Below are 13064 nucleotides of genomic sequence, written 5' to 3' on the forward strand. Positions count from 1 at the left end.
TTCATGGGGCTTTGTTTTTCAACATGATCAGTGACATATCGAATAAAGCTACTCATAGTGATATGAAAATAGCATGTATTTTATTGAGCACTTGTTATATGTCCTTGAATTTTGTAATAATCCCTTCTTTGTAGATGAAGAGACAGAAGATTAAGCTTCAATCAGTATGTTGTGAACATACAACTAATAAGTAGCAAAACTGGGATTGGAATCTAGGTTGGTATGACATAATTTAATTTTGATGTTAAATATAGACCAGATCAGATTGTAATATAGTTTAATGAATGGTGAAAAACTACAGAGAGTATAAATAAGATACAGACAAGAAATTTTAGACCTATTTTTTTCTCAGGTAGAACAAAAGGAAAGCAAACAATTTTGCTTTACAAAGATCTACTGAAAGTTTTCTTGGTAAAGTCAAGACATCCAAAAAAGTATTGTATTTCGACTCCCCTCTTTCCCTCACTTCTAACTACCAATCCTGTCACTGAATTCTATTTTCTATCCACATTTCTCTCAATTCTATATCTTTGTCTCTATGCACACCTTGCCTTCCTTAACTGAGCTTCCATAATAAAAGGAAATTGCAAACCGGGAAGCAGCTGGAGAGAAGTAAGTTGGATAGAAGAGCCTTACTCTATAACTCTTGTCCTCGTCTTCATCACAACCTGGTCATAGCTGATCAGACCAGGATTAAGACTCAGGCTCAGTCACAGTAATAAGAGAATTGAATCTTGTGTTCCAAGCTCCACCCAAAACAGGATGATCAAAAAAAGCCAATTATGTTTTTTCAGGAATTGGGCAGAAAGAGGACTGAAGACACACATACCAAAAAATGGATAAATATATAATAGCTGAGTGAGTTTAATGGAATATCTTTAAAGCAGGGACTAATACAAGATTGCTAATATGGAGATATAACAGCATGATCTTAAAGCTTCATTGAATAGAAAATATCTTCCAATTTCAGAGACTATAATTGGATACAATTTTGTTCTGGCAGTTTCTGCAAGTTTTCAAACTCCCTTATTGCTATATGTAACTTACATTGAATTCACATTCTTTCAGGCAGGTTGGGTCTGTCTGTGCTCCATGGAGCATATATTAGGAGGAAGAGAAGAAAGAGGAAGAGGGAGGAGGAGGAAGAGAAGGAGAGAGAAGAAAAAACAAAGAACCTGGTTCAACTGAACATTTACAATGTACTTCATCGAGTGTTATCAGCTGTAAAATACTTTATCTCATCAGCTCTCACAGAAAACTGAGTTCATTTTATTGGTATATTCAATTCACAGATAAGGAAGCTGTGGCACATGGAGGTTAAATAAGTTGCTTGAGGGCACATCACTCCCAAGAGACTTTATATTAATTGGGATCCAGATAGTCTGAATCCCCAGCCCATGATGCAAACCTCTGTATAATCCTTCCTCCAATAGTTCTGTGATGTCCTTTTTAATCATTTGGTACAAAACAGAAGAGAGGCAAAATGAAAGTCTTCAAACATCAATTGATCTGAATCAATCCCCCACAAAATAGCAGAGTATAACACATCTATTTGTAATATATAGGAGCCAGAATTATTTGGGATACATTTTACAAAAGGCAGCAGCTACAGAGCTTCTCACTTACATGCAGTGGTTTAGCTCATGATGTAGAGTAAATCAGGCCATGTGTACATCCCAGGTGTACCCATTGATAGCTTACCAACCTGCAGTGAACAACTCTCTTAGCATAAATCCCCACATGTGTAAATGGGGACTTATTTCTTGCTTCATGGATTTGTTTTTAGGGTTAATGAGATAACGAGGTAGTGAGGTAATAAGAACTAATATGAATATATCCTATTAAATAAACAAAACTATCTTTGCAATGCATTCATGTATTGAGTAGGTAAATACTAAAATCTTATATATATTAAGTAATCAGAAAGAATATTGCAAATTGTTACTGATTCCCTTTGACTTAAAAAGTACTATAAATTTAACTTTACACAATTTAATAGACATTAAACCCACTTTTGTGAAAATAGACAATATACTAACAGGGTATAAAAACTGACTCATATCTGAATTTTTGAAAGTCTTCTTTGCTTATAAAGTAAAATGTATTTTACTATAGTAAGATTATCTTGATCTTTCAACATGTCATAAAGCCACATAGAACAATTAAAAATACATTTTAAGGAGATATAATAACAGATATTTCTTAACATTCAATTCAAAATATAATTAGACAACATTCATAGTGGCAAACAATAGAACATATTTTTCTAGTTTTAAGCAGGAAAGGGGTTTAATAAAGATACTAGGAAGGTCATAGAATAAGCAGGATATCAGCGTGTCAGCTTAGGGAATGAGAAGCCAGAAAAGGTGCACAAGCCACATTCTGAGACTGGCCAACTGGAGACCCTGCTGAAGCTGTACACTGACCAACTGCAGAGCTTTAAGCAGAAATAAATATAAAGAAAAACACCAGTGAGATTTTATAACTGTTCTATTTCACATTTTAGTTATATTGGTAAATGCAATTAAATGTATTCAGATAATTTGACAGGTGATGGCATAGCACTTAATGAAAACACCAGAAGCACACTGGAAAGTTGAATAAATATCCCTGTTTTCAAAGACATCTTTGGATATTCCGTGCAGATTTATTTGAAAGGCTGGTAGTTTTGTGTACACTATAGATTATGAATGCTTGTTTAACTTAATTAAGTATGCCTTGAAATGAAATTGAAACTTTCTAAATATTGGAAATGTGATTTTTAAGTTCTCAATATTTATCTGCTCTATGAAATGTATCCAAAATAACTTCATCCAGTAAAAGTTAATTTATTGATGCCAGAATTCATCTAACATTTACCTACATTTTAGAGCTCTAACTTACTTATAATCATTTTTTTTCTGGAAATTTCTAGAACAGTCAAGAATAAGAAAGTAAGCAAAATAACTTACATGATCCATGCACAAGAATATGTCCATTTTTACAAGCTGTTCACAGACTATAGCTCTGTGAATATCATCATATGACTTACATAGCACGTACTCCCCCTTATTCTTGAAACAATTCAAATGAGCTTATTTTGAGATATTCAAACCAAAGCATCATAGAATACATAGGTTTCTTTAAAATAACAGTGGTAAGCTTGATAGTAAGGATGAAAATAGAAAATAAGAGATAAAATGCAGAAAGTGGTTTAAGATGGTGGCATAGAACTTACCTCTCCCCACAAGCATACCAATTCTATAGTTACAGATTGATCAGTTCCTTGTGAAAAACAGCTGAAATCTAGCTGTAAAGCTTCTCCACAACAAAGGACCATCTCGAGATGGTAGAAGAGGCAGAGACAGTCTCCCACAAATGTCACACACTCAGTGCAGCAACCCCCAATTAGGAGGAAACTCACAATTACAAACTTCACCCTGAGGACAGAAGGGTTCGAGCCCCATCTCAGACACTCCCAACTTGGGAACCTGCACTGGAGAGATGAGCCCCCAAAAGTCCAGCTTTGAAAAACAGTGGGGCTTATGTTCAGGTGACCCAAAAGGCTCTGGGGAATGGAGAGTCTGTTTTCAAAGGGCTCACGTACAGACTCACTTACACCAGGACCCAGTGCAAAAACACCAATTTGAAAAATGCCTAGAAGACATGTGAAGGAGATTTACTAATTAATCTTAAAGTGCCTCCTGGGGCACAGGAGTCTGTTGGGGTTTCCTCTGGGGATGGAGGCACTAGTGGGTGCCATTTTTGCTCTCTCACTCCAACTTGGTAGAGCCAGTACTGGTGGGCACTAGTATCTTGCTAGTGCTGGCTGGCTTGCCCCACCAAGATACTCTCTCAAAGCCTCACTGAAGGCAATGATCTCATGCCACCCCCGAGCCTAATGTGGCCCTGCTGCAGGCAGTGGGCTTACCCCAGCCCTTCTCCCCTCTAAAGTCCCACTGAAGTTTGTGGCTTTGTCCCACCCACAACATCTCCTGTGACCCTGCTGAAGCTGGCTGCTGACTCCAACCCCAGGCTGCTCTGTGGACCCACTGAAGCCAGCAGACACACACAGTCCACACAGGGGACACCCCTTTAGTACCAGGATTGTGTGGCCAAGGGGGCCTATATTTCTGGTCCCCACAGGACTGAAACAATTGGAGCAACAGTTTTTGGCAGGCTACAACCCCCCCAGGTCACAACACAGACACCTTCAGACTTTCCATGACAAAGGTCTCTTTACCTGTCCTGGAGCTTGAGGGACAGGCTTGAGGCGGCAGGCTTCAGGTTTACCATACATGTAGAGGCTGCAAAGGAGCTCTCAGGGAATGTAGGCTGTGTATGCCATCTTTGTGATCTCCTTTGGCCTTGCTACAGCTCACTGGTACTTTCCAGAAAGGACCTTATACACTGATCTGCAGCCCTGGTTTTCTCAACTCTCTCCAAGGGAAAATCTTCAAATCACCTAATCTGGAGGCCAGCAGGGGTTGTGAGGTAGTCCCACAGGACTGTATATATTTGCATATTTTTAAAGCTGCTACCTGAGTGTCTAGTTTTCAATTAGCCTAAAACTAGAAGCTGACCAAGACCCCTTCATGTGAAACACTGACAAGGCTTGCCATGACCTCAGCAACTGAACCTATCAAGAATAAATTAGGCTGATAAGACAGCAACAAAGGTTCTAGAGACAACCAGAGCTAGGGCACAGTTGAACAGTAACATTGCCTACACAAGGTTATACCTTCAAGACTAGGAGAGGTAGAGGTTTCACCCAATCCATAGAAAGAAATAAAATAAAGAGAAACAAGAACATGAGAAAACAAAGAAAAATGTTCCAAACAAAAGAGCAAAGTAAAATCCCAGAAAAAAGAAAAAAAACTTAAAAATAGAGATTAATAATTTACCTGATAAAGAGTTAGAACTAATTGTCCCTGAACATGGCAGAAGAGTGGACGAACACAGAATTTCAACAGACATAAAAAAATATAGCAAACTACTAAATAGAAGCCACACAGGGGAAGAATACAAGAACTGGACTAAAATTACACTAGAAGAATTCAAGAGTGTACTTGATGAAGCAAAGAACAAATCAGCGACCTGAAAGCCAGAACAGTGGAACTCACCCAAACAGAGCAGAAAAAGAAACAAGAATTAAAAAAATAAAAATAGCTTAAGGCATCTATGGGATAACATCAAGCAGAATAACTTTCAGATTATAGGGTTCCCAGAAAAGAAGACTTAAAGAAAGGGGCAAAAAATGTATTTCAGGAAATAATGGCTGAAATCTTCCATAACGTGGGGAAGAAAACAGACATCCAGATCCAGGAAGCACAGAGAGTTCCAAAAAAGATGAATTCAAAAAGATCCAAACCAAGCACATTATAATTAAAATGTCAAAAGATAAAGGAGACAATTTTGAAAGCATCAAGAAAAAACTACATTTTACATACAAGAAAACCGCCTTTAAAATATCGACTGCCTTCTTAACAGAAATTTTACTGGCCAGAAGGAAGTGGCATGATATATTCAAAGCGCTTAAAGTGAAAAACAAAAAGAATCTAACTCAGAATACTCAGCATATTTACCATGTTAGCATTCACAATTACATTGAAGTAGAGTTCAAAAGTTTTCCAGGTGAGCAAAAGCTGAAGGAGTTAATCATCTCCAAACCAGCCTTATAAGAACTATTAAAGGGACTTCTTTAAGCTGAAAATAAAAGGCACTAACGAACAGTAAGAAGATATAAAGGGGAAAGAATCTCACTGGCAAAGGTAAATATATAGCAACTGTAATGGACTAAACACTTATAAAGCTAGTATAAGTTTAAAGACAAAAGTAGTATAATTATTAACTATAATTAGGTAAGAAATATGCAAAATAAAACAATGTAAAATATTACATCAAAAATATAAAACATGGGGGGGAGCATAAAAATGTAGATTTTTAAAAATGTGTTCAAATTTGAGTTGCTTTAAACTTAGACTTTATACAGGCTGTTATACGTGAACCTCACAGTAACAACAAAGCAAAAACTTACAGTAGATAGACAAAAGACAAAGAGACAAGAATCTAAACATAACACTGAAGAACATCATCAGAACACAAGGAAAGAGAGCAAGAGAAGAAGAAAATAACAAAGAGGAACTGTAAAAATGGCCAAAAAACAAGTAGCAAAACGGCAATAAGTATACACCTATTAATAATGATTTTAAAGCAAGTGGACTAAATAAACTAATCAAAAGATATTGATTGACTTAACGGATTAAAAAAACCAAAAAACAAGACCCATCTATATACCGCCAGCAAGAGACTCAGTTCAGATCTAAAGTCTTGTCATGAACTTTTTGACTCTTACCCCAAAAGCAAGGCAACAAAGCAAAAATAAACAAGTGAGACTACATCAAACTAAAATGCTTCCGGAGAACAAAGGATACCATCTGCAAAATAAAAAGACAACCTACTGAATGAGAGAAAATATTTGCAAACCATATGTCTGGTAAGTAGTTAATATCAAAAAATGTATAAATAATTCAAACATGTCAATAGCAAAACAACAAACAATCAGTTCAAAAACATGGGCAGAGGATCTAAATAGACATTTTTCCTAAGAAGACATACAGATGGACAACAGGCATATAAAAAGATGTTCAACATCACTAACCATCAGAGAAATGCAGATCAAAACCACAGTATGATATCACCTCACACCTGTTAGAATGACAGTTAACAAAGAGACAGGAAATAATAAATGCTGGAGAGGATGTAGAGAAAAGGGAACCCCTGTGCACTGTCAGTAGGAATGTCAATTGTTGCAACCACTATGGACAACAGTATGGAGATTCCTCATAAAATGAAAAATAAAACTACTATATGACCCAGCTATTCCACTTCTGTGTATTTATCCTAAGAACATGAAAGCACTAATTCTAAAAGATATATGTGCTCCTCCTATGTTTATTATAGCATTATTTTATTTTTATTTTTTTTAGGTACGCGGGCCTCTCACTGTTGTGGCCTCTCCCGTTGCGGAGCACAGGCTCCGGACGTGCAGGCTCAGCGGCCATGGCTCATGGGCTTAGCCACTCCGCGGCATGTGGGATCTTCCCGGACCGGGGCACGAACCCATGTCCCCTGCATCGGCAGGTGGACTCTCAACCGCTGCGCCCCAAGGGAAGCCCCAGTATTATTTACAATAGTCAAGATATGGAAGCAAATTATGTCCCCATTCATGGATGAACAGATAAAGAAGACGTGCTATATATATATACAGTGGAAAGCTACGCAGCCAAATAAAAAGAAGGAAATGTTGCCATGTTTGATACCAGACCAGAGGATGTTATGCTCAATGAAATAAATCAGACAATTTCACTTATATATGGAGTACAAAAACAAATCAAACGAACAAACCAAACAAACAAAACAAAACTCATAGATACAGAGGACAGATTGGCAGCTATCAGATTGGAAAGGGTAAAGGGGTTGGGGAAATGAGTGAAGGGGGTCAATTGTATGGTAATGATGGTAACTAGACTTATTGTGGTAATTGCTTTGTAGTGTATAAAAAGATAGATTTTGTTTATGTTTTACGGCTGAAACAAATATAATTTGTTTCATTTTTACCTCAATTTTTTTAAAAGCATAAATGTAGACACAACAACCCATAATGCAAGCCTAAGATGATTTTGTCTAGGGCCATACCTCTCAAAGAATCTTGAATGCTCCTGAAATTATAGCTATTCTATGGCACAACGTTCTTGATATCTTGGAGAATTGAACATTATTCTCTGTATACTCTGAGGAAATTTTCCAGATGTAAGCAAATTTAGAAAAATTTTATAGAAGTAAACAAACCTAAAATGGAGAAGTTTTCTTTTTCGAAGCATTCAAGTCCATTAAACGAGAATGTCAGTAAAATGTAACAAATAAGAGTGACTCTCTTGGGCTTGTGTTTTAGGGGTTCTTTATGAAGCAGCAAAGAATAAGTGGATAGGTGATGGCTTTCTTGGGTGAGAGTAAAGAATATCTAAAATTTATATGCAAAGACATTATAGAACCCCAAGATCACTAAGGTAAAGGATTCTCCCACCTCATTTCCACAGACAACCCATAACATACGATTTTTACTTCTTTTCATTATCTAAGATGATGTTCACTTCTTCATGCTCAATTTCAACAGAAAGCATGGAAGGAAGAAATTAACTCCCTGGAGTTTGTTCAGCCTTTGTTTTACCTTTTGGGCTGCACACTCTTTGAGTTTAGATTCTGATTCTCTAGGAATAAACCTGAGTGATGAACATGTTCCTTCATTCCAGAAAAACAAATCATTTATTTGTTTTATTAATATTTATTGTTTCTAATACATTATGAAGTATTTGAAGCAAAAACTTCCTTTAACCCACTTTAACACTTCATAAGCTATAGGCTGTTGCTCAACGATAATAGCAAATACGTAGAGATTCATTGTTGGTAATTATAGAAATTCTTAGAGCCAGACCTTTATGGTTTAAGTTTCTGTGATCCCACCAACACAATGGTATATAACCTGCTTACCACGCTTAAACAAGTGATTTGGATAATTTCAAGTGATCTATAAGTGCCTCCCAGACAGTAGAATGGATATGAAAATGTTCCAATAATTCTCTTCAATTCTACATCTTATTTCATTAAGCTCCTCAGACTTCACAAAGTCTAGAGTATATCATGTGAAATACACAAATTATACACATCCTCTATTTAGGTACTCACATTGATGTCTTCCAAATCTAAGTTGTTTAGAATAATATTGTTCCGTTTCCAGATGATCGGAGGTCTGAGTTCTCCCTGGACGGCGCAGCTCAGAACTGTACTCTGTCCCACAGTTGCTGTTGTGACGCTTAGTTTCTGATCTTCAGGCAGACTCAGCTGGATAACCTCTGTAAAGATAGTATCAGGAATGTTGATAAGCATGTTGTTTTGTAAAGTTAATTAGTATAAAGTTTCTGAGTACAAGTAATTAAGGTTTTTAATTTGTCTAAGATGGAGAAAGCTTGTGATGAAATGAAAAAAGAGTAAATTGTTTCCAATAAAAGGTCAGAATGACATTTCAGTTTAATTGATTGACAGCCATCCTCATGAGGCAAAGCACTATTAAACGTGAAGTGAATATCAGAAGTAGAGTTATAATAAGCCTGGCAGATTGCACCCAGAAGAGAGAGAAATTATTTAACTGCCAGATCAACACGTAGTGTGTCATTGGCATTGAAATAAAAATGATGTTGTTTATTCAGTGATAGATTTATATTGTGGGTGAGATGAGATCATTGCTGGCTGGCTTCGGAGAACAGTAGCATAGCTGAATGGGTAAAATGCATCACTATGCTGGAAAACATAAACTGACGCTAAAGGAATAAGATTTATTTGGGAAGTTGAGGGAGGAAAAACTGAAGTTCACCAAACAAAGAGCAAATTCCTGAAATGCTGTCAGCTGCCTTTATCAGACAGTGTGGGTCCAGTACAGTCCTTTCCTTATTCTTAACTTTTGAAGTTAAATATATTTTTAAATAACCATTAAACCCATTTCTCCTCGTAATGATGCCACAGCAGGAAATATACTTTGTAATCTGGACCCTCTTCCCTGTTTCCAGACAGTCCTCACCGATCTTGGGAATGAACCATGACATTTACATGATTGGCCATGGTCTCCAGAGATGCCTGGGATAATCCCACCAGTCTCTCCATGTGACAACTGCCCTTTAGTTTTCAACTGACACTCGCTGACACACTATTGTTTCTATATTATGCTGAAGTCTTGCATTGTGACTTTGCTCAGTCTTAGCCAGGTGAGAAGTACCAAAATCACTATTCTCACTGAAATTTCCATGTGGGTGGGGAGACCATAATTGGCCTTTGTTCCTTTGTTGTGGTTGATGATATTTTTCGTGATGGAGGGGTTGACTGTCCAAAGCGGTGGCTTTTAATCTGCAATAAACATGATCAGCTACAATCAGAGCTGTGTCCTCCACAAACCCCTCTTCTGCCCTTTCATCATTTGACCTTCTTTTTCTCTCTTTCTGAATCCTATCTTCCTCTTAAGGAGGAAGAGAAATGCTAATCAAATGATTTTTATAGACTGTAACTGTTCAACAAAAAGTTCTTAGAATTTTTGGTACCACCACAAAATGTAACGTCAAAAAATGGCACAATTCTTTGTCTCAGCAGGCTGGGATTGAACCTATAATCCCTACATGCACTTGTTAAGTGTTGATGTTCCACACCATTATCTGATAAAAATAAGCAGAAGGAGATTGACGCTTATATTCGGTTATACAGGATCTTGTCTTTAAAAGCCAAGTTATTTAAGTCATCATTGGTTTGTGTTGTCAAAGAGTGGGGTAGGCAATCTTTTGAAATTTCAAAATCCTATGAGAGAGACTCAGTTCAATGTATTCTTTTGAATTTACATCACTAACAGAAATAATAGAAATGGGGAACAAACATCTTGGTCAGTCTTTTGTATTGACAGTTTAATTTTTCCTAATGACATTTCTCCATATTCACATTGTATTTCAATGTTTCCTGAGTAATAAGACCACAGGGAATGTGTTCAATCTTCTTTTCTTTAAGACCCATTCTGTTATATATATATTTATATAAAATTACTAAAAGAAAATATACTTGACCAATTAGGCATAGGAAATTTTTGAAATTTGCAGACACAGTGTTTTTTATGTCTTTTTCTGTAATATTACAAATTTATGGGAAGAGAGAAAACTATGAAAGTAATAACATCATGTAGGGTATCAAATAAGAATTATTAATAATTTCCATTAACATTCCTGAATTTCGGCTTCTGGTTCCTCGTAAAATCACGTACAAGATAATAAGGCATCTATTCTAAAAAACGGCATGTTAGCATTGGCTATTCTGACATTTAGAAATACGATTGGTACTAAGTCACCTTGGAATGTTTTCACTAACCTTCTGCATCTGGTATTAGGTCCCAGGCCTTTTAGATTAGTTGTGCTTTTGGTAGTTATACATTACAATGCTAATTAGACAATATGAACATCTTAGAAGAAATGCTGAGATTTGGCATAACATTATGTGGGACATCCTTGTAAAAATGGACATCCTTTGAGAGGATGCCTAATTAGAAATAAGAATTACTATTCACCTGCAAAATATTAACATGCACAGTAATAACTTATGTTAATTTGGAGGTTACATTTTTAAATGATTTTTAAAATTATCTCAGTAATACATGCTATTAAATAATATGTATTTCAAAAAGTCTATAGAATTTTTTTCTTGCATGCTTCACCTTTTCTTTAATGTATTATATTGAGCTACATCTACAAAACCAATTACGTTTACCTGTTATTCTTCAAAATCAAGTGGTCCTTTTCTCAAATAAATTTAGCTGCAAAATGTCTTCTACTTACAGAATTGTCATGCTTATCTTTACTAGTCTTTCTGATAGTTATTACCAGACTAAGATTTAGTCTCACAAAATCAAATGTTAAATATTTTTATTCCTATATTCTAATGTAGTTCAATATGCTTTAATAGATTAAACGTTTATGAAACATGTCACATTTATAAATTTCAGAGAGAAATGGTGATTATTTCTAGAGATACATTAACAACCTGAAACAATAGCTATGAATTAATCTGTAAACTAATTTAAAACTGAATTTAAGAGGTAAGATCAGTTGAATCTGAGCATTTGTATATATTTGAGTGATCATAGTTGTTAGTTTAGAAATAAGAATTTCAAGGAAAAGTATTGAAATGTAATTCATTATCAATTATCATTAATATACAATTTTGTAGATATACATTAAAGGTAACATTCTATTCTATAGCACTCTATTCACAAACATCGTATGCTAGTTATGTACAGACAAATAACAGTTATGTGCAGCAAATAACATCTGTCATTTTAGTACTCTACCTCTTTAGCTCCAATGATATTGCACATTTGAAGGTCTAAGTAAAAAACATGTATCATATGACATCAAGAGTCAACTAATGTCCTGACCAAACGTAAAGGCATATAGGTTAGATATAACAGATATTGCTGAGTTTTTTGAAACTTGTCAGTACTTCTTTTGACCTATAAATTATTCCTCTTATTGGAGGCCCTCTCAAGTATTCAAGGAAAGAAATCAGAGCTCTAGTTGTGGTGCTTCCTTTGATCTTGTATTATGAAGACTGTTAATGCCATTTCCAGACCAGCTTCTTTTGTTTGCTTACCTGGGAAAGCAAGAGGCAAATAAATTTTTTTCTTTCTGTGGATCCCTTTCTGCACTTTCTCACCTTCACAACTTGGCTTAGAGGAATATAAAGAGTTTGTTTTCAAAGAAATGAAAAATTGTATTCTCCTCTAGCAGAATCTGAAGTTGGAGAGACAAGTGTAGCTGGATAAAATTTCAAACACTGCACATCATTATTTATGAAGCGTTTATTCCAATAGTAACTAGGTGGTAGAAATAGCATTAAAAAGTTGGTAAAAAGAGTATGTAAATTTAAAATAGAACAGAAAGGGAATAAAATAGTTTGAATATTTGTGAAACCCCAGTTTATAAAAGAAGATGATTTCAGTAAATTTGTTTGAAAATCAGTTCTGTAAAATCATAAGAAGAAAATAATGTATCATAAACAAAATTCTGTTCTTCTAAATGCGTACATCTTTTCAAGTTTCAAAGTACATACTTATGTTGAATATTTTATTTATTTAAATAATAGTCTCATAATCTTGTTGATCTGATCATGCTTATAATTTCTGTTTTAGGAATGATACCTAGAAGAAATTTTATCAGTGATATTTTCAAATAGCATGTATGTTCCCTTCTCTACTCCACTAAAATGCATTACTAATTAAAAACAGATAATAATTAAAATGAAAAGAAATACATCACAATAAAAGGCACTTAGGAATGCCAGAAGGAATAAATTAATTATTCTCATAATAAGAAAATCACAATTACTTAATGACAAGCTCTTTAACTGGGAAATTATGATGGTGTCTTCCATCAAGAAATAGGTGATATCCAAATAAATGTTACGTCTGAACTAAGTTAGACACACCAATATATACACTAACT

At 35.4% G+C, this 13064-nt stretch overlaps 1 protein-coding gene across 5 annotated transcripts in view; it reads right to left on the reverse strand.

Annotated features, from left to right (window-relative positions):
* Nucleotides 1-13064, reverse strand: part of FSTL5 (follistatin like 5) — a 688483-nt gene that overhangs the window by 209723 nt on the left and 465696 nt on the right. For all 5 annotated transcript variants that reach the window (XM_059066275.2, XM_059066276.2, XM_067035457.1 and 2 more), the window contains one exon: nt 8725-8891. In XM_059066275.2, the coding sequence (XP_058922258.1) occupies nt 8725-8891 (167 nt within the window). The remainder of the gene's footprint in view (nt 1-8724; nt 8892-13064) is intronic.

This window comes from Kogia breviceps, chromosome 6 (assembly GCF_026419965.1).
Source record: "Kogia breviceps isolate mKogBre1 chromosome 6, mKogBre1 haplotype 1, whole genome shotgun sequence".
NCBI lineage: Eukaryota > Metazoa > Chordata > Mammalia > Artiodactyla > Physeteridae > Kogia > Kogia breviceps.